Raw genomic sequence first — 23,759 nt, 5'->3', positions numbered from 1 at the left:
GCAGGTTGAGTGCAGCTTTACAGCACAACTCATTAACAAGCAGGTTATTACAAAGATGAAATTAGGGATAGGTAGATAAGTGAATAAATATTCAAAAAATATATGTAAATATGTGTAGCAACAGTACATAGTAATGGCTAAATAAAGCAAAGATGAAAACTGGAAAGGGTAGGCAAATTAATAAAGAGTCTAAGCCAGAGCTATAGTAATGAAGAGTATATTTTGTTCCTAAGTTATTTAAGAGAGTATTGAATAAGTATACATGTAGTTAACCCTATTATGCATTAATGAAGGTATTTTTGTAAGTGAGTTAACTTCTTATTAATAAATAAATAAATAAATAAATAATTAATAAATTAATTAAATAAATAATGAAATAAATTTATGTATTCTACTATTGCAAATAATTTATCGAACCTGTAAGATTATATCGCATAGATTGTATATTGGATAGTTAATTTATTTCATTATCAAATATTCGCACTAGTTATATAATCACTGTCGATATTGATATATATAAGTATATTTATTTTGATTGTAATAATAATACATACAATAGTAGCTGAGGAAAATACTTTATACAATGAAATGACTTGAGTTTGTTGAGATGAGAAATTTGTTAGAAATGTATATGTAAGAAATTAATAAAGGAAAAATAAACACCTAAACAGAGATGTATATATTTGTATATAATTGAACTCATTTTAAATATGTATGTAGTATTATATATTATAACAAGAATCAAGTTACAAAGTGGTGAAGGGTCCGGAAAGTTAGAAGAGTAGAATTTTTTTTTTTTGTTTAGTAATGAGTGTAATATATAAAAGGTAGTTTAAGGTATTACATATAGTTGGGGGGAACCAACTGGAGTAGTGGGTAAGGCTTAGGATTCCCAAGTTCAAGCTCAGGTTCAAGGTTGTGTATTCAAATCCTGCAGTGGGCAGTTGTGTAGTAGAAAAAGGATTACATAGTAATATATATAATATATATATATATATAAGTAAGAGTAAGAGTAAGAGTAAGAGTACGAGTACTCAATAAGAGTAGGAGTAGGAGTAGGAGTAGGAGCAAAATTTTGGACTTTTTGAGTTTGGAGTTGGGAGTTGGAGTGTAGGTGGAGGAGTTTTATTTTTGTTGTTATTGTTATATGACTACACAACAAAATGATTTCTTTTATTTTAAAATGTATTTATTAACAATTTCAAATAAATGACAAATTAACTTTAATAAATCAGAATGTACCACCACAAATAAAGACTACTGTAATTCATAGATTCATTGATATGTGTGTGTGTGTGTGTGTGTGTGTGCGTGCGTGCGTGTGTGCGTGCGTGCGTGCGTGCGTGCGTGCGTGTATATATATGTGTGCGTGCGTGCGTGCGTGCGTGCGTGCGTGCGTGCGTGCGTGCGTGCGTGTATGTATGTATATGTATGTATGTATGTATGTATGTATGTATGTATGTATGTATGTATGTATGTATGTATGTATGTATGTATGTATGTATGTATGTATGTATGTATGTATATATATATATATATATATAAATAACAATACTAGAATAGTTGAAGACAACTATGTTATAAATCAGCACACGACATTCTAGATTGTTAAAAGATTCATCATAACCTTTATTTGACGTAAAGTGTACATTTCATATAAACCTTATTTTGTTGTTAATAATATTACAGCAAATCATTTCATTTTGATTTGCTATACTTACAATTTGTTGAGAGCTGAGTATTTATCTTTAGAACCAAACTTCAACAAATTCAAAAAGATTAATGTGTACATCTGATGATGACTTGCTGATTAATGTGTGTAAATTGAGAACTTCATTTATAAATTCTGTACTTGTGCAATAAGTGCATGTTATTTTTGTTTCATGTTATGTACTCCTTTTGCATATGGGTCAGTGGCCTAGAAAAGCAATAAAACCTTATTATTACTATTATTACTGTAGTTTATATATTTACTAGTTTGTTTTAGCACCAAACACTTATTGCAGAAAATCCAATGAAGAAATGTAGTTTTGTGAATGTATACAGTAAAGATTGTATTCTATTCTATTCTTATAATAGAAGGCATACATCAACTTTGAATATTATACCACAAGTGTGTACTCAAGGTGTGATTAAAGTATTTTCATTGGAGTCAAAAAGTTTATAAACCAAGCTTGTCCCACTTTGTCAACGATTATTTTTAACATAAATATGATACTGTATTAGTTTAACCAAAGTATTTAAAATTAAAAAGTTTGCCCAAGTCCCATTCAGCTATATTGTAATTTGGAGTTTTAGTCACCTTAGCAGTGGAATAATAAAATATTATACAAGGCACAAATTACTACTGTTATATTTTGTCTTGATACATCATAATATGAACTTTATCAAAATATACACTTGTATTGATTACTGCTAACAACTTAAATATGATTTGGGGTAGTGAAATATCACCTTGGTAACTTCTTTAACTTTGAAATCTTGTAAAGAAACCCTACTTCACATTACATGTGTTCAGGCATTTGTGGAGTTCCTGGAAGGATTTATGAGGGAAAAGCCATATTTCTTACACTATCTTTGCCTTGGTAATTAAAACAGATTGTGATGTAAAATGTGATGTCATCACCAGAACAGTAATCAATACAAGTGTCTAAGGCAGAAACAAGTCTCACTTGGATCTTTCCTTTTAGGAAAAAAAAAGAACAGAAAATATTTGCTAATCTTCATAGTCTTCAATTCACAATTTGGCTGCTTCACTTCCTCTGCAGAAGAACCACATAGAAAGATAAGATAAACAAATGGTAAGTCTTTGAAAGCCATAGAGGATATTCTTGACAGGCAAAGATAAATAAGCATTTTTTACTTATTTTAACGTAGTTATAATCTTTGAATTTCACTACAAAAATCATCAACTTTTCTCCTGTGACATAAAACTTTCTATATCATTTGGTAACTGTACATGAAGATAGTATTATAAACTACCTGGCATACTATGCTGCTCAATATTGAAGGCATGATGAGAATACTGCCCCCTAGTGGTCAGCTACCTGGCATACTATGCTCTCAATCGAAGGCACAATGAGAATACTGCCCCCTAGTGGTCAGCTACCTGGCATACTATGCTCCTGAACTGAAAGCATAATCACATATTCTTGGAAAATTCTGTGCATTTAGGAAAATAATGAAACCAAAGAGTGTGTGTACACCTTGTCATATATGCCATAGTCCCATAGTTTAGCCACTAGGAGTGCTCTACAGAATTAGCCTTTGGCCAAGAAGAGAGGGTATTTATGGTTGAGTATGATAATCTTATTTGAAAGTACCATCTCAAAAGTGACTAACGACAAAAGTTTGTGGCATTTTCAAGGAGTTAAAAAATTCTGCTATCTCTGCTTCAAATCAAGTAATTAATTTTCAGGAAGTCTATTTGTTATAGCCATATTTCGATGACTGTCTCGTACTGCAATGTGATTTAGCCCATATCTGTCCCATGTACTGCAATGTGATTTAGCCCATATCTGTCCCATGTACTGCAATGTGATTTAGCCCATATCTGTCCCATGTACTGCAATGTGATTTAGCCCATATCTGTCCCATGTAATGCAATGTGATTTAGCCCATATCTGTCCCATGTACTGCAATGTGATTTAGCCCATATCTGTCCCATGCATTGCAATGTGATTTAGCCCATATCTGTCCCATGTAATGCAATGTGATTTAGCCTATATCTACCCCATGTAATGCAATGTGATTTAGCCCATATCTGTCCCATGTACTGCAATGTGATTTAGCCCATATCTGTCCCATGTACTGCAATGTGATTTAGCCCATATCTGTCCCATGTACTGCAATGTGATATAGCCCATATCTGTCCCATGTACTGCAATGTGATTTAGCCCATATCTGTCCCATGTACTGCAATGTGATTTAGCCCGTATCTGTCCCATGAACTGTGATGTGATTTAGCCCATATCTGCCCCATGTACTGCAATGTGATTTAGCCTATATCTGCCCCATGTACTGCAATGTGATTCAGCCCATATCTGTCCCATGTACTGCAATGTGATTTAGCCCATATCTGTCCCATGTACTGCAATGTGATTTAGCCCATATCTGTCCCATGTACTGAAATGTGATTTAGCCCATATCTGCCCCATGTACTGCAATGTGATTTAGCCTATATCTGCCCCATGTACTGCAATGTGATTTAGCCCGTATCTGTCCCATGAACTGCAATGTGATTTAGCCTATATCTGCCCCATGTACTGCAATGTGATTTACCCCATATTTTTCCTAATCTTACTTCTTTTGAAAAAAAATGACTGCAGTGTGGGTAATAGGAAGCTAAAATATTGAACTACTATGTTTTAAACAATAAACTCACACACCAATATCTAACAATGTAAATTTTCTCACGACCGAAAATGTTCATCAGCTTGGTGGATCAAATAACATACACAGGTTATGACACACAAACACCTAGTGGTCAGCTTTAACTAGGGACTTTGTCATTTTCATGAGAATACTGCCACCTAGTGGTCAGCTGTATCTATGGAATTTGTCATTTTGATGAGTATACTGCCACCTAGTGGTCAGCTGTAACTATGAAATTTGTCATTTTTCATGAGAACACTTGCCACCTAGTGGTCAGCTGTAACTATGAAATTTGTCATTTTGATAAGAATACTGCCACCTAGTGGTCAGCTGTAACTATGAAATTTGTCATTTTGATGAGAATACTGCCACCTAGTGGTCAGCTGTAACTATGAAATTTGTCATTTTGATGAGAATACTGCCACCTAGTGGTCAGCTGTATCTATGGAATTTGTCATTTTGATGAGTATACTGCCACCTAGTGGTCAGCTGTAACTATGAAATTTGTCATTTTCATGAGAATACTTGCCACCTAGTGGTCAACTGACTATGAAATTTGTCATTCTGATGAGAATACTGCCACCTAGTGGTCAGCTGTAACTAGGGACTTTGTCATTTTGATGAGAATACTGCCACCTAGTGGTCAGCTGACTATGAAATTTGTCATTCTGATGAGAATACTGCCACCTAGTGGTCAGCTGTAACTAGGGACTTTGTCATTTTGATGAGAATACTGCCACCTAGTGGTCAGCTGACTATGAAATTTGTCATTCTGATGAGAATACTGCCACCTAGTGGTCAGCTGTAACTAGGGACTTTGTCATTTTGATGAGAATACTGCCACCTAGTGGTCAGCTGACTATGAAATTTGTCATTCTGATGAGAATACTGCCACCTAGTGGTCAGCTGTAACTAGGGAATTTGTCATTTTGATGAGAATACTGCCACCTAGTGGTCAGCTGTAACTAGGGACTTTGTCATTTTGATGAGAATACTGCCACCTAGTGGTCAGCTGTAACTAGGGACTTTGTCATTTTGATGAGAATACTGCCATCTAGTGGTCAGCTGTAACTAGGGACTTTGTCATTTTGATGAGAATACTGCCACCTAGTGGTCAGCTGACTATGAAATTTGTCATTCTGATGAGAATACTGCCACCTAGTGGTCAGCTGTAACTAGGGAATTTGTCATTTTGATGAGAATACTGCCACCTAGTGGTCAGCTGTAACTAGGGACTTTGTCATTTTGATGAGAATACTGCCACCTAGTGGTCAGCTGACTATGAAATTTGTCATTCTGATGAGAATACTGCCACCTAGTGGTCAGCTGTAACTAGGGAATTTGTCATTTTGATGAGAATACTGCCACCTAGTGGTCAGCTGTAACTAGGGACTTTGTCATTTTGATGAGAGACGTCAATTAAGACAGACTGAAAGATAAACGCTAACAAACTGTGAACTGCTTGTGCGTTATAACCTGTGTAACTAAATTTTCTTGTTTCAATGTCCCCCTTCAGTGTTAATTTACATGTAGTTTTAATTTAGTGTTATATGATATGACTTACAACTCCCTTACTTGTTCTGGGCATTATGTCGAAACATGAACTTTCCAAGTGGTGTTTCACTATGGACACCTTTATCGTACACAACTTGTCCTCTGACAATGGTTTTGTGTACAACTCCTTGTAGTGTCTGGCCTTCATATGGAGTCACTTTATTCTTGTGCTCAATCACACTTTTCTCAACCTGAAAAATTCATGATGAAAAAAAAAGAATTATAGAAATGTTAGAAGATACAAATTTATTCTGTAAAACAGGAAATGTTTGCTAGACTTCTTTTCTCTTGTTTTGCTGGAAAACAAAATCACAAAATAAACCATAACTTACATGCCTTTTTGTACACAATATACCCATCTGGTAAGGGGCCATGTCATTTTAAAACTGACACAAGAAATGTAATTTCTTCCTTTTAGTTTTAACCCCTCCCCCTCAAAAAGAAATTTCTTAATGCGAAATGGGAAAATGAACCTGTCCTACGTACATATATGTTTACTTCATGTACCATGACATCGATAAACATATACTGCAATTCAAAAACATTTTACTGTCTCTGCAAAACATAGTTTTAACTGGACATTGTCTTTAGGATTCAGTTCTCAAGCTTCATGCTTGTTTCTGCCGAGTCGTTTTTATTTACACCTTTCTGTAATTTATACACGTTGATTTTGACGGCCGCACTATGACAGTGATGAACATGTTGATGGTGGCTTTCATGTGTTTCAACTATCACGTGAAAACATCTACAAATCACACAAAGTACACATCTTGTCAGTACAATATTTAAAAGATCTACAACCCATGACAGTTTCAAACTGACATTGATACCTTGCACTCCAACTACTCTAATGTTCTATCAGAGACTACAGCCATTTCAACAGAGAACAAAATGATGATATAACAAACTATCAAATTTCATCCACATGTGGAAATCTATAGGTGCTAAATTACGAATAAGTTACCTTGAAGTGTCCAGTAGGATCCCATATTACAAAATCAGCATCCATTCCTTCTTTGATACAGCCTTTTCTATTGGCTAGACCAGACAGTTTAGCAGTTTGTTGACACATCAGTCTGTGCAAGTCTTGGAATGTGAAACCATGTTTCTGGGCATTAGTCCAGAACAGAGATAGTCCTAGAAAGGAAACAGAGAAATCAATAGTGGTGCTATGTTGTGCAGTGGTGGTAGTGGTAGTGATGGTGGTAGTCATCATAGTCATTGAGCTGGTGATGTTGGTGGTGGTGGTGGTGGTGATAGTGAAGATGATGGTAGTCGAGGTAGTGGTGGCTGCAGTAATGATGGTTGTAATAATGATTGACATGGCTGTTTTACTTGTAAAAGTGGTGTTGGTCAAGGTGTTGTTGGCTGAAATCTGGTCAGGAGTATTTGAAATGGGATTAATTGTGGTGGTTGTAATGGTGGGTGCTGGTGGTTGCAGTAGGTGGTGGTTGCAGTAGGTGGTGGTTGATGTGTGAAAGGGTGGAAGACTGGTCAAGGTGATGGTGGTAGAAATGGTGTTGATGATGATGATGATGATGATGATGATGATGATGATGATGATGATGATGATGATGATGATGATGATGATGCTGATCGAGAGGGAGGTGGTGGTGCTAATGATAATGGTGATGGTGGTGGTGGTAGTAGTGGTGGTAATAGTAGTAGTAATGATGATGGTGGTTGTGGTGGTGGTGGTGGTGGTGGTGGTGGTGAGAGTGGTGGTGGTGGTGGTGGTGGTGGTGGTGAGAGTGGTGGTGGCTGTGGTGGTGAGAGTGGTGGTGGTGGTGGTGGTGGTGGTGGTGGTGGTGGTGGTGAGAGTGGTGGTGGTGGTGGTGGTGGTGGTGAGAGTGGTGGTGGTTGTGGTGGTGAGAGTGGTGGTGATTGGAACAGTGACAGTCTTTTTATTGGTAGTCAGTAGTTTTAACATAAACTTACCAAACTGTAATGACGATATTCCACCCCATGCTGCCATAAAATCTCCCTGCTCCAATAACTTTAAATTAGCAGTACACGGTGAGTGATCAGATACAACCATATCAATATCACCTGTCTTGATAGCTTGCCAAAGTTTATCCTAAAAAAACAATAATTTTTATTATAAATGAACGTCTCAGAACATAATGTAATATCATGATGGACATGGTTAATATTATGGGACACGAAGTATGGTGACATTGCAGTGACCTTGCGGTGACATATTGTGATGACAATGTGGTGCAATATATTACAATACAAAGCTATATTCTAGTTGCCCAAAATGCTAGTCTCCTTGTAGACTTCAAGGACTATCACTACTACACTATTCCACTATCCTAACTGTAGTCTACCTGTAGACTTGAAGGACTATTACTACTACACTATTCCACTATCCTAACTGTAATCTACCTGTAGACTTGAAGGACTATTACTACTACACTATTCCACTATCCTAACTGTAATCTACCTGTAGACTTGAAGGACTATTACTACTACACTATTCCACTATCCTAACTGTAATCTACCTGTAGACTTGAAGGACTATTACTACTACACTATTCCACTATCCTAACTGTAATCTACCTGTAGACTTGAAGGACTAACACTACTACACTATTCCACTATCCTAACTATAGTCTACCTGTAGACTTCAAGGACTATCACTACTACACTATTCCACTTTCCTAACTGTAGTCTACCTGTAGACTTGAAGGACTATTACTACTACACTATTCCACTATCCTAACTATAGTCTACCTGTAGACTTGAAGGACTATTACTACTACACTATTCCACTTTCCTAACTATAGTCTACCTGTAGACTTGAAGGACTATTACTACTACACTATTCCACTATCCTAACTATAGTCTACCTGTAGACTTGAAGGACTATTACTACTACACTATTCCACTTTCCTAACTATAGTCTACCTGTAGACTTCAAGGACTATCACTACTACACTATTCCACTATCCTAACTATAGTCTACCTGTAGACTTGAAGGACTATTACTACTACACTATTCCACTATCCTAACTGTAATCTACCTGTAGACTTGAAGAACTAACACTACTACACTATTCCACTATCCTAACTGTAGTCTACCTGTAGACTTGAAGGACTATCACTACTACACTATTCCGCTATCCTAACTGTAGTCTACCTGTAGACTTGAAGGACTATCACTACTACACTATTCCACTATCCTAACTGTAGCCTACCTGTAGTCTTGAAGGACTATCACTACTACACTATTCCACTATCCTAACTGTAGCCTACCTGTAGACTTGAAGGACTATCACTACTACACTATTCCACTATCCTAACTGTAGTCTACCTGTAGTCTTGAAGGACTATCACTACTACACTATTCCACTATCCTAACTGTAGTCTACCTGTAGACTTGAAGGACTATCACTACTACACTATTCCACTATCCTAACTGTAGTCTACCTGTAGACTTGAAGGACTATCACTACTACACTATTCCACTATCCTAACTGTAGCCTACCTGTAGACTTGAAGGACTATTACTACTACACTATTCCACTATCCTAACTGTAGTCTACCTGTAGACTTGAAGGACTATCACTACTATACTATTCCACTATCCTAACTGTAGCCTACCTGTAGACTTGAAGGACTATCACTACTACACTATTCCACTATCCTAACTGTAGTCTACCTGTAGACTTGAAGGACTATCACTACTACACTATTCCACTATCCTAACTGTAGCCTACCTGTAGACTTGAAGGACTATTACTACTACACTATTCCACTATCCTAACTGTAGTTTACCTGTAGACTTGAAGGACTATTACTACTACACTATTCCACTATCCTAACTGTAGCCTACCTGTAGACTTGAAGGACTATCACTACTACACTATTCCACTATCCTAACTGTAATCTACCTGTAGACTTGAAGGACTAACACTACTACACTATTCCACTATCCTAACTATAGTCTACCTGTAGACTTGAAGGACTATCACTACTACACTATTCCGCTATCCTAACTGTAGTCTACCTGTAGACTTGAAGGACTATTACTACTACACTATTCCGCTATCCTAACTATAGTCTACCTGTAGACTTGAAGGACTATCACTACTACACTATTCCACTATCCTAACTGTAGTCTACCTGTAGACTTGAAGGACTATTACTACTACACTATTCTGCTATCCTAACTGTAGTCTACCTGTAGACTTGAAGGACTATTACTACTACACTATTCCACTTTCCTAACTATAGTCTACCTGTAGACTTCAAGGACTATCACTACTACACTATTCCACTATCCTAACTATAGTCTACCTGTAGACTTGAAGGACTATTACTACTACACTATTCCACTATCCTAACTGTAATCTACCTGTAGACTTGAAGAACTAACACTACTACACTATTCCACTATCCTAACTGTAGTCTACCTGTAGACTTGAAGGACTATCACTACTACACTATTCCGCTATCCTAACTGTAGTCTACCTGTAGACTTGAAGGACTATCACTACTACACTATTCCACTATCCTAACTGTAGCCTACCTGTAGTCTTGAAGGACTATCACTACTACACTATTCCACTATCCTAACTGTAGCCTACCTGTAGACTTGAAGGACTATCACTACTACACTATTCCACTATCCTAACTGTAGTCTACCTGTAGTCTTGAAGGACTATCACTACTACACTATTCCACTATCCTAACTGTAGTCTACCTGTAGACTTGAAGGACTATCACTACTACACTATTCCACTATCCTAACTGTAGTCTACCTGTAGACTTGAAGGACTATCACTACTACACTATTCCACTATCCTAACTGTAGCCTACCTGTAGACTTGAAGGACTATTACTACTACACTATTCCACTATCCTAACTGTAGTCTACCTGTAGACTTGAAGGACTATCACTACTATACTATTCCACTATCCTAACTGTAGCCTACCTGTAGACTTGAAGGACTATCACTACTACACTATTCCACTATCCTAACTGTAGTCTACCTGTAGACTTGAAGGACTATCACTACTACACTATTCCACTATCCTAACTGTAGCCTACCTGTAGACTTGAAGGACTATTACTACTACACTATTCCACTATCCTAACTGTAGTTTACCTGTAGACTTGAAGGACTATTACTACTACACTATTCCACTATCCTAACTGTAGCCTACCTGTAGACTTGAAGGACTATCACTACTACACTATTCCGCTATCCTAACTGTAGTCTACCTGTAGACTTGAAGGACTATCACTACTACACTATTCCGCTATCCTAACTGTAGCCTACCTGTAGACTTGAAGGACTATCACTACTACACTATTCCACTATCCTAACTGTAGTCTACCTGTAGACTTGAAGGACTATTACTACTACACTATTCTGCTATCCTAACTGTAGTCTACCTGTAGACTTGAAGGACTATTACTACTACACTATTCCACTATCCTAACTGTAGTCTACCTGTAGACTTGAAGGACTATCACTACTACACTATTCTGCTATCCTAACTGTAACCTACCTGTAGACTAGAAGGACTCACTAGTCTACTACACTATTCCACTATCCTAACTGTAGTCTACCTGTAGACTTGAAGGACTATCACTACTACACTATTCCACTATCCTAACTGTAGTCTACCTGTAGACTTGAAGGACTATAACTACTACACTATTCCACTATCCTAACTGTAGTCTACCTGTAGACTTGAAGGACTATCACTACTACACTATTCCACTATCCTAACTGTAGTCTACCTGTAGACTTGAAGGACTAACACTACTACACTATTCCACTATCCTAACTATAGTCTACCTGTAGACTTGAAGGACTATCACTACTACACTATTTCACTATCCTAACTGTAGTCTACCTGTAGACTAGAAGGACTCACTAGTCTACTACACTATTCCGCTATCCTAACTGTAGTCTACCTGTAGACTTGAAGGACTATTACTACTACACTATTTCACTATCCTAACTGTAGTCTACCTGTAGACTTGAAGGACTATTACTACTACACTATTCTGCTATCCTAACTGTAACCTACCTGTAGACTAGAAGGACTCACTAGTCTACTACACTATTCCACTATCCTAACTATAGTCTACCTGTAGACTTGAAGGACTATCACTACTACAGAATGATCTTACAGAAGTCATTCCTATCAACCCCTCATGGGCTTATAATGCCTGATGGAGGTTGATAATTTCTAACACTCTCTACATCATCAACGGATTCATATCAGATTATGTTCTTTTCTCACCTGGTTGCTTTGTTCTCTGATTGGAGGACAACATTTATACTGAGTAGCACCACCTGGTATGTTCTCAGCAGCCAATGACAGGTAATGATGGCATGTTTCCACTGTCAGAGGAGCTCCCTGTGCCCTGGCTTCTTGTATGATTGGTAGAGCTTCTGCAGACGACAGGTGTACAATGTGACATGGTACTCTGTAACACAGGTGACAAAAGATACAAACTTAGACAGTGTGACAGATAACATACGTGTTATGGAGTAACAAAAAGGTAATTTCATGTAGGTGGTACAGTATAGTGTAGAACAGTATGGGACGGTACAGTACGGTATGGTACAGTATGGTACAGTATGGTACAGTACTGTCCGGTATGGTACTGCATGGTACAGTACGGTATGGTACGGTAAGGTACAGTATGGTACAGTACTGTCCGGTACAGTACTGTACAGTACAGTACAGTACAATAATACAATGTACTGTGATGTACTGTAAGCTGTGCTGTTTTGTACTATAAAGTAACGTGCTGTGCTGTACAAAAAATGTACTATATTACACTACTATCAATTGTACTGTGCCCATTCTGAACTGAACTATAAAGTACTGTACTGTACTGAACTGTACTGTGCCATTCTAAACTGAACTGCACTGAACTGTACTGTACTGTACTGTACTGTGCCGTCCTGAACTGAACTGAACTGTACTGTACTGTACTGTACTGTACTGTTCTGAACTGCACTGCACTGAACTGTACTGTACTGTACTGTACTGTACTGTACTGTACTGTACTATACTGTACTGTAATGTACTGTACTGTACTGTACTGCGCCGTTCTGAAATGAACTGTACTGTACTGCACTGCTCAACACTTCCAAGACAACACAAGCACTCCAACAAAAAACTCCTTGACACTCACTTGTATTGCAAGCACACTTTAGTCACTAATTTGATGGCATCATTCTCCATAGAACACGGCCTTGACTTGAGGAAGGTATCATAATGCACAGGATCTAGTGAAGATACATCAGGAGCTGTACCATCAACCTCAGCGTGGAACTGAAAATAATATTGAAAAATACAACCACATTCAGTTTATGCATCACTTATCATCATTCTGATTGGTTATTTGTCAAGATAGTATATACTAAATGCTATCACCTGGCAATTCGATTTTATTCCCCAATATTTTCTTTGTTCAACCAAGGGAAATATGAGTGACTTAAGGAGCCTTGTCACTATGAGTCTCTCTAGATGAGTAGTGACAAATTAATAGGTTACGAGTATTTTCTGGATGAATGAAGAAAAATATTGGGGAATAACATCATACCTCCTCAAGCAGAATTTATGAAAAATCAGGAAAATAATTTAAATTTGAAATGTTTTGACTCGTATTTTGAGCACCGCAGAACCAGTGATACAGACAGGGGTCATTATGACATAGAATGACCAGGGTATATAATCCATATTTTCTATTCAAAGGCAATAACTTGGTTTGTGTATACTACATGTATTAGACTACTAGAATCCCACAACTCAGTCAGGAATTTATGAGTCACAGAAAGTATGAGACAAAAGCTCCCTAGTAAATGTGAACATTTTTTTCATATTTGCTTTTTGGAATAACATACATGTATGGAGTAATAACAGAACCCCAAATAAGCCATTTTCTGTCTCGCAGCAGATCTCGCAAGATATGCAAATATGCCTAACAACGGTTGTCAAGGATGTAATGTGTCGCATACACATTGTAAGCATACTCACTACACATACGCCGTAAGCCTTTATGTACCATTGACATTTACATTGTTGACAAATATGGACAAAAGCTAAAAGTCTTTATACATTTTTATAGAACAAATGCCCCAATTTGATGCTAGATTTCAGAAATGAACAGTTCTAAATTACAAAGACGGGTCAGGAAATCACAGTCTAGTTCCTGACAACCGTGTTCCAATTTTACACTGTTATCTTCATACATTACTAGTCTAGTTCCTGACAACTGTATTCCGATTTTACACTACGTTATCTTCATACATTACTAGCTTAGTTCCTGACAACAGTGTTCCAATTTTACACTGTTATCTTCATACATTACTAGTCTAGTTCCTGACAACCGTATTCCGATTTTACACTACGTTATCTTCATACATTAATATGTGACAATATAGCAATTTTGCGTCCTGGCAAGCAAGATGTCCTATAATATAGGGCCTGAGATCCCTCGAGTAGATCCAACGTAATATTTGGGTGTACTCTTTGACAATATCCACGTGTATAACCAGCACATCAAGAATACATGTAAATCAATGTACTGTCATCTCCACCGCGTTGGATCTATATGTCAATACATCTCAAGTGCGGATTGCTGTACTTTAATTCATGCTGTTATATCCACTAAACTTGATTACTGTAATTCTTTACTGTATGGTCTCCCTGAATCAGTCACAAACCAACTTCAGCGTGCACAAAACACAGCTGCAAGAATCATCACCCGGTCAAAGAAATATGAACACATAACTCCTACTCTCATCAAACTCCATTGGTTACCAGTTCGTTCTAGAATCGACTACAAGATCTTACTCCTGACTTACAAAGCAATTCATGGTCTTACACCGGAGTACATTTCCGACCTTATACAAGTATACATACCAGCTCGCACCTTACGCTCAAAGGACAAAAACCTTCTTACGACAACAAGTTACAAGCAAATCAACTACGGTGGACGTTCTTTTGCTTATGCTGCTCCAAAGCTCTGGAATTCACTGCCAACTGACATTAAACTTGCACCAACTATTGATTGTTTCAAAAGAAAACTGAAGACACATTTGTTTTGTAAAGCCTATGGTGTGGATTAACCATCCAGCACCCCTGAACAGAACTTTGCCTGGATTTTGGCGCTTTACAAATTATTTTGATTGATTGATTTTCAATGCAATTTTGAAAAGTTTGTGTTGAAACCGATTTCAAGGCCAAAATAAAGGTAACAAGGTCAATTTCAACTGGCTCTTCATCCGTGCCCAGACGGCCATAAATCTCTGCCTGATGGCAGTTAATGAAACCCCTGCAAGTCGGCGACTTACATTCCCCATATGCACAGCGTTTTACATCCATACTTTTAAAGATTACTTCATTTGATCTATCATGTACTTATTACGTGCAATGACATTGAGAACAATGGTGTTGCTATGCATTTGACACTTCAGCTTGACCACCCTAGCGTGGTTGCTATGCACTCCATAGGATTTTGTGAGATCTGCCCTGAGACGACAAATGGCTTGTTGAATTTTGTGAATGTCAATGTGATGTACCCTGGGTATTTGTAGTTGTGTTGGGAAGCAGAGCTAAAAAAAACACATACCAATAAGACACTGTCGGTTCCCTGTAGTTGTTTCATAGCCTGGTGTAGATCAGCTTCCGATACATGTGGGAATTCATCAACTCCACTAAAGATAAGGAAACACTTAAATCCCGCAATTCCAGCACTGATCATTGGTTTGAGTTCAAACTGTATGGCAAACAGAAAAAAAACCCCAGAATTTTCAGATGTTAGAAAAGTAAATACAATGTATAATCCATGGTATGGTGCTTCTTCAATGACGTTGGCTAAAAATAGACATTCATCAATGTCAAGGTGAACACCCAAAGTTATGTTGTCATTATTTCAAAAGGACCATGGAGAAGATTTATGGCAACTGAGGAGTTTTGTACGTGTACAACATCTAGTTTCAGGGAAATTGGTTTCTAAGGCCAAAAAATAGAATTGTTTCTGGTCAGGACAGTTTGTCTAAAATGTTGCGACGACTCAATTTTTTTTTTTAAATCTCAACAAACCTGTCACTAAATCTACTATTTATGGCAGTTACTGTTCTTTTTATTTAGTACTTTAGAGCAAGTGTGTATGTGGGGTAGATGTCATTTGCTTGTTCATAATTGGCTCTGCAGTTGTCTTAACTGAAGTAGGGAGGGTTATTTTTGTGTTTCCCCCTCGGATCTCCAGACTGCATGGGCTGGACAAACACACACAAAAAAAGACCGACACTAGGGTATTGAAGTGATGCACGCGCTGACCAGAAACAATTCTATTTAAAAAGTCACCAGAACTACAGAGAAAAACTTTTATCTGAAATTACCTGATTACCTGGTACAACACCACCCCAGAATGCAACATCTACATAACACTGGTTTTTGGCATGTTCCATCTTAAAATTAAAAGCATCCATAGTTGTAGTGGATGGAATACTGTTTCTAAAGTCAAATAAAAACAAATTTGTCAAATTCCTATGAAAACTTCAGGCAAGGACAGAATCACAGTCAGAATTCGGGTTGTTCTTATTCTTTCTGGTTGTTTGGGTTGACTGTCAAACAGACAGAATGAAAAATTTAATGTTAAAGTGACCACATGGATAACAACTGAGTATTTATTTTGGATTTTTAATTTATGAAACAATTTTATCATGGCTTCCTACTTGACAAATCAATGTGAAACAACATATGCCAAGTCTGTGTTTGTAACTTAATAAAATTACAGAAAATTAATAAATATGTAAAATGTTTGTAGTATGTCAACATTGTCAACTTATCACTCTCTACTGGATGTGTACCTGACAAGTTAAAAACTGCCATAGTCAAGCCACTACTAAAGAAACAAAATCTTGATCCAGAAATAATGAAGAACTACAGACCAGTATCCAACCTCTCATTCCTGTCGAAAACAATTGAGAAAGTCGTTGCGACGAGGATCAATGATCATCTACACTCTAACAAGTTAGATGAACCCATGCAATCTGCTTACAAGACACACCACAGTACAGAAACAGCACTTCTCCGGGTACAAAATGACATTCTTTCAGCACTTGACAATGGTAAAATCGTGATGATGGTACTGCTTGATCTCTCTGCAGCTTTCGATACTGTGGACCATTCTATCCTTATCTCTCGGCTACAAAATCGTATGGGTATTACAGGAACTGCATTATCATGGATCGAGTCATACCTCAGAAATCGTCAACAGACAGTACAAGTAAATGATACATCATCAAAATGTCACACTCTCCAGTATGGTGTTCCCCAGGGATCAGTACTTGGCCCGATACTGTTTACAATTTACACATCTCCACTTGGTGACTTACTAAGAGAGAACAACATAGATTTTCATTTCTATGCAGATGACTCCACACTCTATCTGTGTTTCAAGTTAAAAGACATGGACAATAACATATTGCGTATGGAACACTGTGTACTATGTATCCAAAGATGGATGAATGAAAACCTGCTGAAACTAAATCCGGATAAAACAGAGTTACTTTTCTTTGGTTCAAGTAAAAATATCAGTAAACTTGATAAACCAACCATGAAAATTGGAGGAATCCAGATACAGTCATCCACTGCAGTTAGAAACCTTGGAACAACTCTTGACAGCCGAATGTCCATGGAAAATCAAGTCAACCAAGTCTGCAAGGCCGCATATTATCATATAAGAAACATCAGTAAAATAAAACCATATCTCTCTGAAGATGCAGTAAAGATGTTAATTCATGCATTTGTAACATCCAGACTTGACTATTGCAATGCCCTCTTACATGGTACACCACTCAAGTATCTGCGGAAATTACAGTGTGTTCAAAATACATGTGCGCGATTAATCACCAGGACCAAGAAGACAAACCACATAACACCCGTACTGTTCAAACTTCACTGGCTTCCAATACAGCAACGAATTAAGTTCAAGCTTCTTCTGATTACGTTCAAGGCACTGCATGGCTTAGCACCGCCATATCTATCAAATCTACTCAATCGGTATGAGCCTGTACGCGAACTTCGGTCAAAGGACAAATTTCTTCTCACAATTAACCCAGCTCAACATACTTATGGAAAACGTGCGTTTGTTACTGCTGCACCAGAACTATGGAATAAATTACCACAGGAAATCAAACAATGTCAAACAGTGTCATCTTTTAAAGGGAGTATCAAGACTTACCTTTTTAGAGAAGCGTATTTCTAAGCGTATTATCTGAACTAAAACTTATTTTTGATTTTTTTAGACATAAGGAACATTTGTGGAACATTTTCTTTTCCATTGCGTAATTTAGACTTTGTGTATTTTATGGAAAGTTTTTTTTTTTTTTTTTTTTTTTTTTTTTTTTTTTTTTTTTAAATATATTTTGTGAAGCGCCTCTGAACAATTTTTATTTTTGGATTTTGGCGCTATACAAATGTTTACTTTATCTTTATCTTTATGTACAATAACAAACTTTTTATACATTTTTCAGTTTTTTGCACTATATTGATTTACAAACACAGACTTGGTCTATGTTGTTTCACATTGATTTTTCAAGTAGGAAGCCATGATAAAATAGTTTTATAAATTAATTCAATCCTCATCCATAGGGTCATTTTAATAGATTTCAATGCTCATACTGGTGATGTGTTATTCTGTTAACAATGACAATGGCATGTATGTATGTACCTGTCTGAGACTATTACAATGTAGACACAGATGTAGGTGTTCGTAGTAATTGCGACAAAGAAACAAATGATTTTGGGAGCATTCTATTGAATATGTGTAGATCTGTTTCCATGCATATTGTAAATGGTCGCAAAGCTACAGATTATGAGGGTAATTTTACTTGCATTTCACACAATGGTGCAAGTGTAGTAGACTATCTTGTAGTTTCACACAATATTTTCGATGACATGTCTGGTTTTAAAAGTTGGTTGTAGAACTGAATCAGATCACATGCCAATAGAGTTTATATTGGATTATGTCGATAAAAAACAAATTGGCTGAGCAAGCATCTAAAGCTATGCATGCTCTAATGATCAACCTTAGAAAATTGGGCCAAGTGCAAATTCCACCGTGTTTTAAAATATTTGACACCAAAATTTGGGCAATCTTGCACTATGGAAATGAGATAAGACAGGTTATCTTGAAGGACAAGCCATTGAAAATATTCAGATTAAGTTTTGTAAATTTTTACTTTCATCACAGAAATCATAGCAGTGTGTATACATGGAGAGTTAGGCCATCCAACTTTAAGAGCATTATGATTGGTTAAAAGTTAAAATAGTGGCTCAGAATTCTAAACATGACTCAAAGCTGTTATGTTTTACATTGCTATCGTTTAAAGTGTACTTTGGCAAATGCCAACAAAGAATGTTGGGTGAAAAATCTTAAAATCAATTCTATTTATGTACGGTTTTGCTGAAACATGGTACAATCAAGGGGTTGGAGATGAAAACTTATTTGTCATCAATTTCCGTCAACGCTGTCTGGATATTGATTTTCAGAACTGGTGTGATATTGTTGGTTCATTTGATAGGTTGCGTAGCTATAAAGTATTTGAAACATAAAGTTAATCCTAGAGTTGTACCTTACGATTCAGATGAAACCTATTTTTCGTTTAACCATATTAAAGTTTAGAGTTTCTGCTCAGTCTTATGATTGAAAAGGGCAGACATTTGGGGATCCAACACAAAGACAGGTTATGTCCAGTGTGCCTGGATACCATTGAAGATGAGAAACACTTTATATTTGTTTGTCCTCTTTATGAAGAACTCAAAGAAAAGTATATTCCTATGATGTATACATAAAATCCACTATCATAATTTTTTGAGGTTTATGAACAATTGAAATCCTACTGTTATAAAAAACTGTTCAAGATATTTATTTTATGCTTTTGAAAAAAGAGCATTCTTTCTACAAGACTTGGAATAAGTACAGAAATTTCCTATTGTTAATTTTTGTATTATACTCCTTTAATTAATGTATGTCTTGTACCTTTGACCTTTGATAGACGTAATATCTGGACTTTTTTTGAGATTGTACTCTGGGCCAGAGGCCAGAAGTACTTATTGATTACTAAACATATATATAAAAAAGACTGAAAAAAAGGAATGTTAATGAACTCTTGAGTTCATACTATCAAATGAACATTTCTATTCACAGTCAAAATATCTCTCAACAGCTTTGGCCTAATAAAAACAATTGTGTGAGGTAGGCAGATTTTTTATTGTATCTTTTTTTTCATATGTGAGTGTCTAGTTCAGGTAGTTGTGTTTTCCATTGTTTTCCAAATGGTCTCTGTGTTACTTATTTCTTCCGATCAAATGTACAGCCATTACAGAACAGTTTTATATTTAAAATGTCTTTTTAAGTTGATGTCAGTTTCCACATCCACTATTTCTTGTGAGACTTCAGAATTGTTTGCGATTTTATTATTATCTTTTTTCTTAAATACATAAAAAAAAGTTCAGGGTCAGCAGTGAAAAGCTTGGTGGGGTTGGGTAACCGGAACCAAACAATTATTTTTTTAGGCCTTAGGAGTACCAACTACATAACAGTTACAGTGGTGCACCCCTTGCTGTTGATGGAGTTTAGGACTCACTATTTACAATGACATATCAATAATAGTGATAACACCCCCTGCAGCTGAGTATGCCTAGAGTTTAGAAAAATCTACGACTGCCACAGCAAAGTCTACTGACAATGGTAATCAAGGCTTGAAATTAACTTTTTCCCCAATTTCAGAAATTGGTATCCCAAGGATGGTGACTAATAGTCTCATATTCCTGAACTGAAAACAGAGTTCCTCTATTGGAAATGTGTGTGTGTGTTATTAAAAGAATGTCCATAAATCTTCCATCCTTGAAACCATGCATAATCAGTGTTAGCCTGAGTGGGCTACCATGCAGCTACAAGTTATGGTAGCCCCATGACAAGAATTGATAGTCTTTGGACACAAGACTACTGTTAATTTCAAGCCCTGCTATTATCAGTTATTGCAGTGACACCCCCTGCAGCTGAATATACTGAAAGTTTTACTTTGGGCGATGGCATATCAGCTATAGTGATGGCACCCCCGTAGCTGGGTGCACCTATATCAGTTATTGTAGCATACATCAAGTGTCTACTTACAATGGCATATCAGTTATAGTGGTGGCACCCCCATAGCTGGGTGCACCTATATCAGTTATTGTAGCATACATCAAGTGTCTACTTACAATGGCATATCAGTTATAGTGGTGGCACCCCCATAGCTGGGTGCACCTATATCAGTTATTGTAGCATACATCAAGTGTCTACTTACAATGGCATATCAGTTATAGTGGTGATTCCCCCTGCAGCAGCAGCCTTAGTTGCAGTCTCATAGCCTTCCCAGTCAGTTCGACCTGGTTCATTGACATGGACATGACTATCTACTATACCTGGCATTACCAGTAGATCACCACAATCAATAACCTAAAAAAGAAAAGAAACGAAAAATCTAAATAATGCAATTATGTCAAATAATTTTCAAGCCTACTTAACTTAGTCTTTATTATACCCAAAATGTCAACACTTCTATGTATTATTGAGATATTTAGTTAATACCTCTATTGTAGTCATGAGCAGATATTTTCATGATCTACAAAATAGGCCCCTCTGATGTCATCATGCAAATAAGGTACATACATATGTGACTGTGGTGCAAGGCGTTATTTTTGTCAACAAACAAAAAATCCAGATCATTTGCATATGTGTGTCAGACAAAGTTGAACACTGACCTTTCACAAGAGGTCAGCTATGCTATAATGTGGAACAGCATATTGCACTACCAGTATTACCAGGGCTTGTTTTTTAATACCCTACAGTCAACCGCCCCTCATCGATCATTGCCCTTGACCCTCTGAAGTGGGTCAGTACACGGGTCAACCTAGTCCTGCTTGCATACTGAGTAGGTACCTTCCTTCCTTCTGTGTTGAGGGTCACGTCAGTAATTCTAGACCCGTGCATAAGGGCGTGTAATATTTAATAGATTGTTGTTTTCCTGGTCTACAGACTAAATATAACAACCTTTTGACTATATATTCCTACCTATAAGGAAAAAAGAGAAGGGGGACATCAAGACACGATCCTGTATAAACTCCTCTGTACGTCTTGCTATTTTGAATAATCAGCTCATTGCTGATTGGCTGTTCAAAACTACACCTATGTAAAGAAAGCCCCTGGAAACAATCACTACTTTATGGGCCACCAAAATTGAAATCAATTCCATATACATAGATTGACAGTTTGACACAATAAAAATGCAGTTGTATTCAAATTCGTACAAGTACACTCGCCAGGAAGCTGTCGAATACTTTTTGCGATCCATGGTGCCTGGTTTAGTGATGGGACGTGCTTCCTGATTTTGAAATGCAGCAGTCATCTGATGTCATCAGCCAACGCCTCTTTCTCAGCCAATCAGCACTGAACTTTGACTGTATGTCACTTATTGACTTGCCGCTGACATAGAGGATTTTATACAGCACTCACTTATTGTAAAAGGTCCATTTTTCTCATTACAAAAGCATTTTTTGCCCTAAGTGATAGTGTATAACTTTATTTGGCACCTATTGTTCATGCAGGTATTGAATTGAATTGAATTGAATTTGAATTGAATTGAATTGAAATTTATTTCACCAGAACTTATACAGTTTATACAGATATTGAATAAATATATAGAAATGAAAGAGAGAAAAAAAATACAACGTATGTTTTTGTTAGGCAAATGTGCATGTTTTGTTCATATTTGAGAGGTTAACAAAAGAAGATGTCCTCCCTTCTCTTTTTTCCTTACAGATACGAATATATAATCAAGAGGTTGAACTTATATTTAGTCTGTAGACCAGGAAAACAACAATCTATGAAATATTACACGCCCTTATGGACCCGTACGCGTGCGTGCACCGTCTGCAAGCAGGACTAGGGGCAACCACAGGTACTCGAATCAATATGTATGGTTTTAAAAAAAATATGTATCATTGTATGGTAAATAAGACTAAACATATTTTTTTTAAATCATACAGATTGATTCGAGTACCTGTGGGTTAACCCACACGTTGCGCCAAAGCCTGGCATGTCGTACATTACAGAGTTCACATCGCAAGACTTCCACGTTATTTTGACAATCCCAAATGCTTGCGCGTTTGAATCATATGCGATAGACGTTCGACAGAGCATAGACAGGGTGGAGGGTCTATGGACAGAGTTGGAGAGAGTTTTGCATTATAAACGTGCAAAAAGCGATTACATATAAACAGACCGACTGTTTTGAAAATGTCCGTGTACGGTACAACGTCAACGGAACTGGCCCAGTAGCAGTGATACGCTTCTTACCGGATTTCTAGCTTCACTTGTGTCACCAGTTTTGACATCCGTTATTATTCCATCCTTGACGAAAATCGTGGCTGGACAGACCTCGCCATTTTCGAGAAAAACCCTGTTTCCTCTCAAAACTACGGATGCCATTTGATTTTACGAAATTGAGTTCCAGGATTTCGATTGTACAGCTGAGAGATCGATATCGAACTAGGGCGACGTGTCACGAGGCTCCCTAACTTATCTCATATGACTGATAACTGACGCGTGCCGGAGCGTGACGTAAGTACGCGTACGTACGCGCTTGTCTCCTGCAACAATATTCTAATCAAAACAAATCGTTTCTTCCTTATTGTAACAGAAACAGAAAATTAATGATTTTTGATTATTATACAATTTATTTTAATGAATACGTCACACAATTATTCAATTATTTTTGAAATATCTTGAAAATGTATCC

General features: G+C 37.0%; 1 protein-coding gene across 3 annotated transcripts; it reads right to left on the bottom strand.

The window, feature by feature from the left end:
- Nucleotides 1-1,675: 1,675 nt before the first annotated feature.
- LOC144451515 (allantoinase, mitochondrial-like) lies at nucleotides 1,676-23,479 on the bottom strand. Of its 3 annotated transcripts, none has more exons than XM_078142384.1 (10): nucleotides 23,309-23,479; nucleotides 21,267-21,418; nucleotides 16,311-16,425; nucleotides 15,539-15,685; nucleotides 13,097-13,236; nucleotides 12,193-12,379; nucleotides 7,867-8,005; nucleotides 6,893-7,065; nucleotides 5,950-6,119; nucleotides 1,676-2,762 (listed from the first exon to the last, which is right to left on the bottom strand). In XM_078142384.1, exons 1-10 carry the CDS (start codon nucleotides 23,447-23,449, stop codon nucleotides 2,738-2,740), a joined length of 1,389 nt encoding a protein of 462 aa, XP_077998510.1. In that variant the 5' UTR covers nucleotides 23,450-23,479; the 3' UTR covers nucleotides 1,676-2,737. The 3 variants fall into 3 exon arrangements, with proteins under 3 accessions (XP_077998510.1, XP_077998511.1, XP_077998509.1); XM_078142385.1 differs by having other exon boundaries at nucleotides 5,939-6,119; nucleotides 23,318-23,479; XM_078142383.1 differs by having other exon boundaries at nucleotides 23,318-23,479.
- Between the last annotated feature and the right edge of the window lie 280 nt (nucleotides 23,480-23,759).

This window comes from Glandiceps talaboti, chromosome 21, assembly GCF_964340395.1.
Source record: "Glandiceps talaboti chromosome 21, keGlaTala1.1, whole genome shotgun sequence".
NCBI lineage: Eukaryota > Metazoa > Hemichordata > Enteropneusta > Spengelidae > Glandiceps > Glandiceps talaboti.
The sequence above is the reverse complement of the archived record's forward strand: the minus strand, read 5'-3'. Positions and strand labels throughout refer to the sequence as shown.

Excerpts from the sequence above, each read along its gene's own strand:
- LOC144451515 (XM_078142384.1), bottom strand. The coding sequence starts at position 23,449 with ATGGCATCCGTAGTTTTGAGAGGAAACAGGGTTTTTCTCGAAAATGGC. Across the intron at positions 16,426-21,266 it reads ACTATAACTGATATGCCATT|AAACAGTATTCCATCCACTA; the intron begins GTAAGTAGACAC and ends ATTTGACTTTAG. Across the intron at positions 2,763-5,949 it reads CGACATAATGCCCAGAACAA|AGGAAGTGAAGCAGCCAAAT; the intron begins GTAAGGGAGTTG and ends GTTCTTCTGCAG.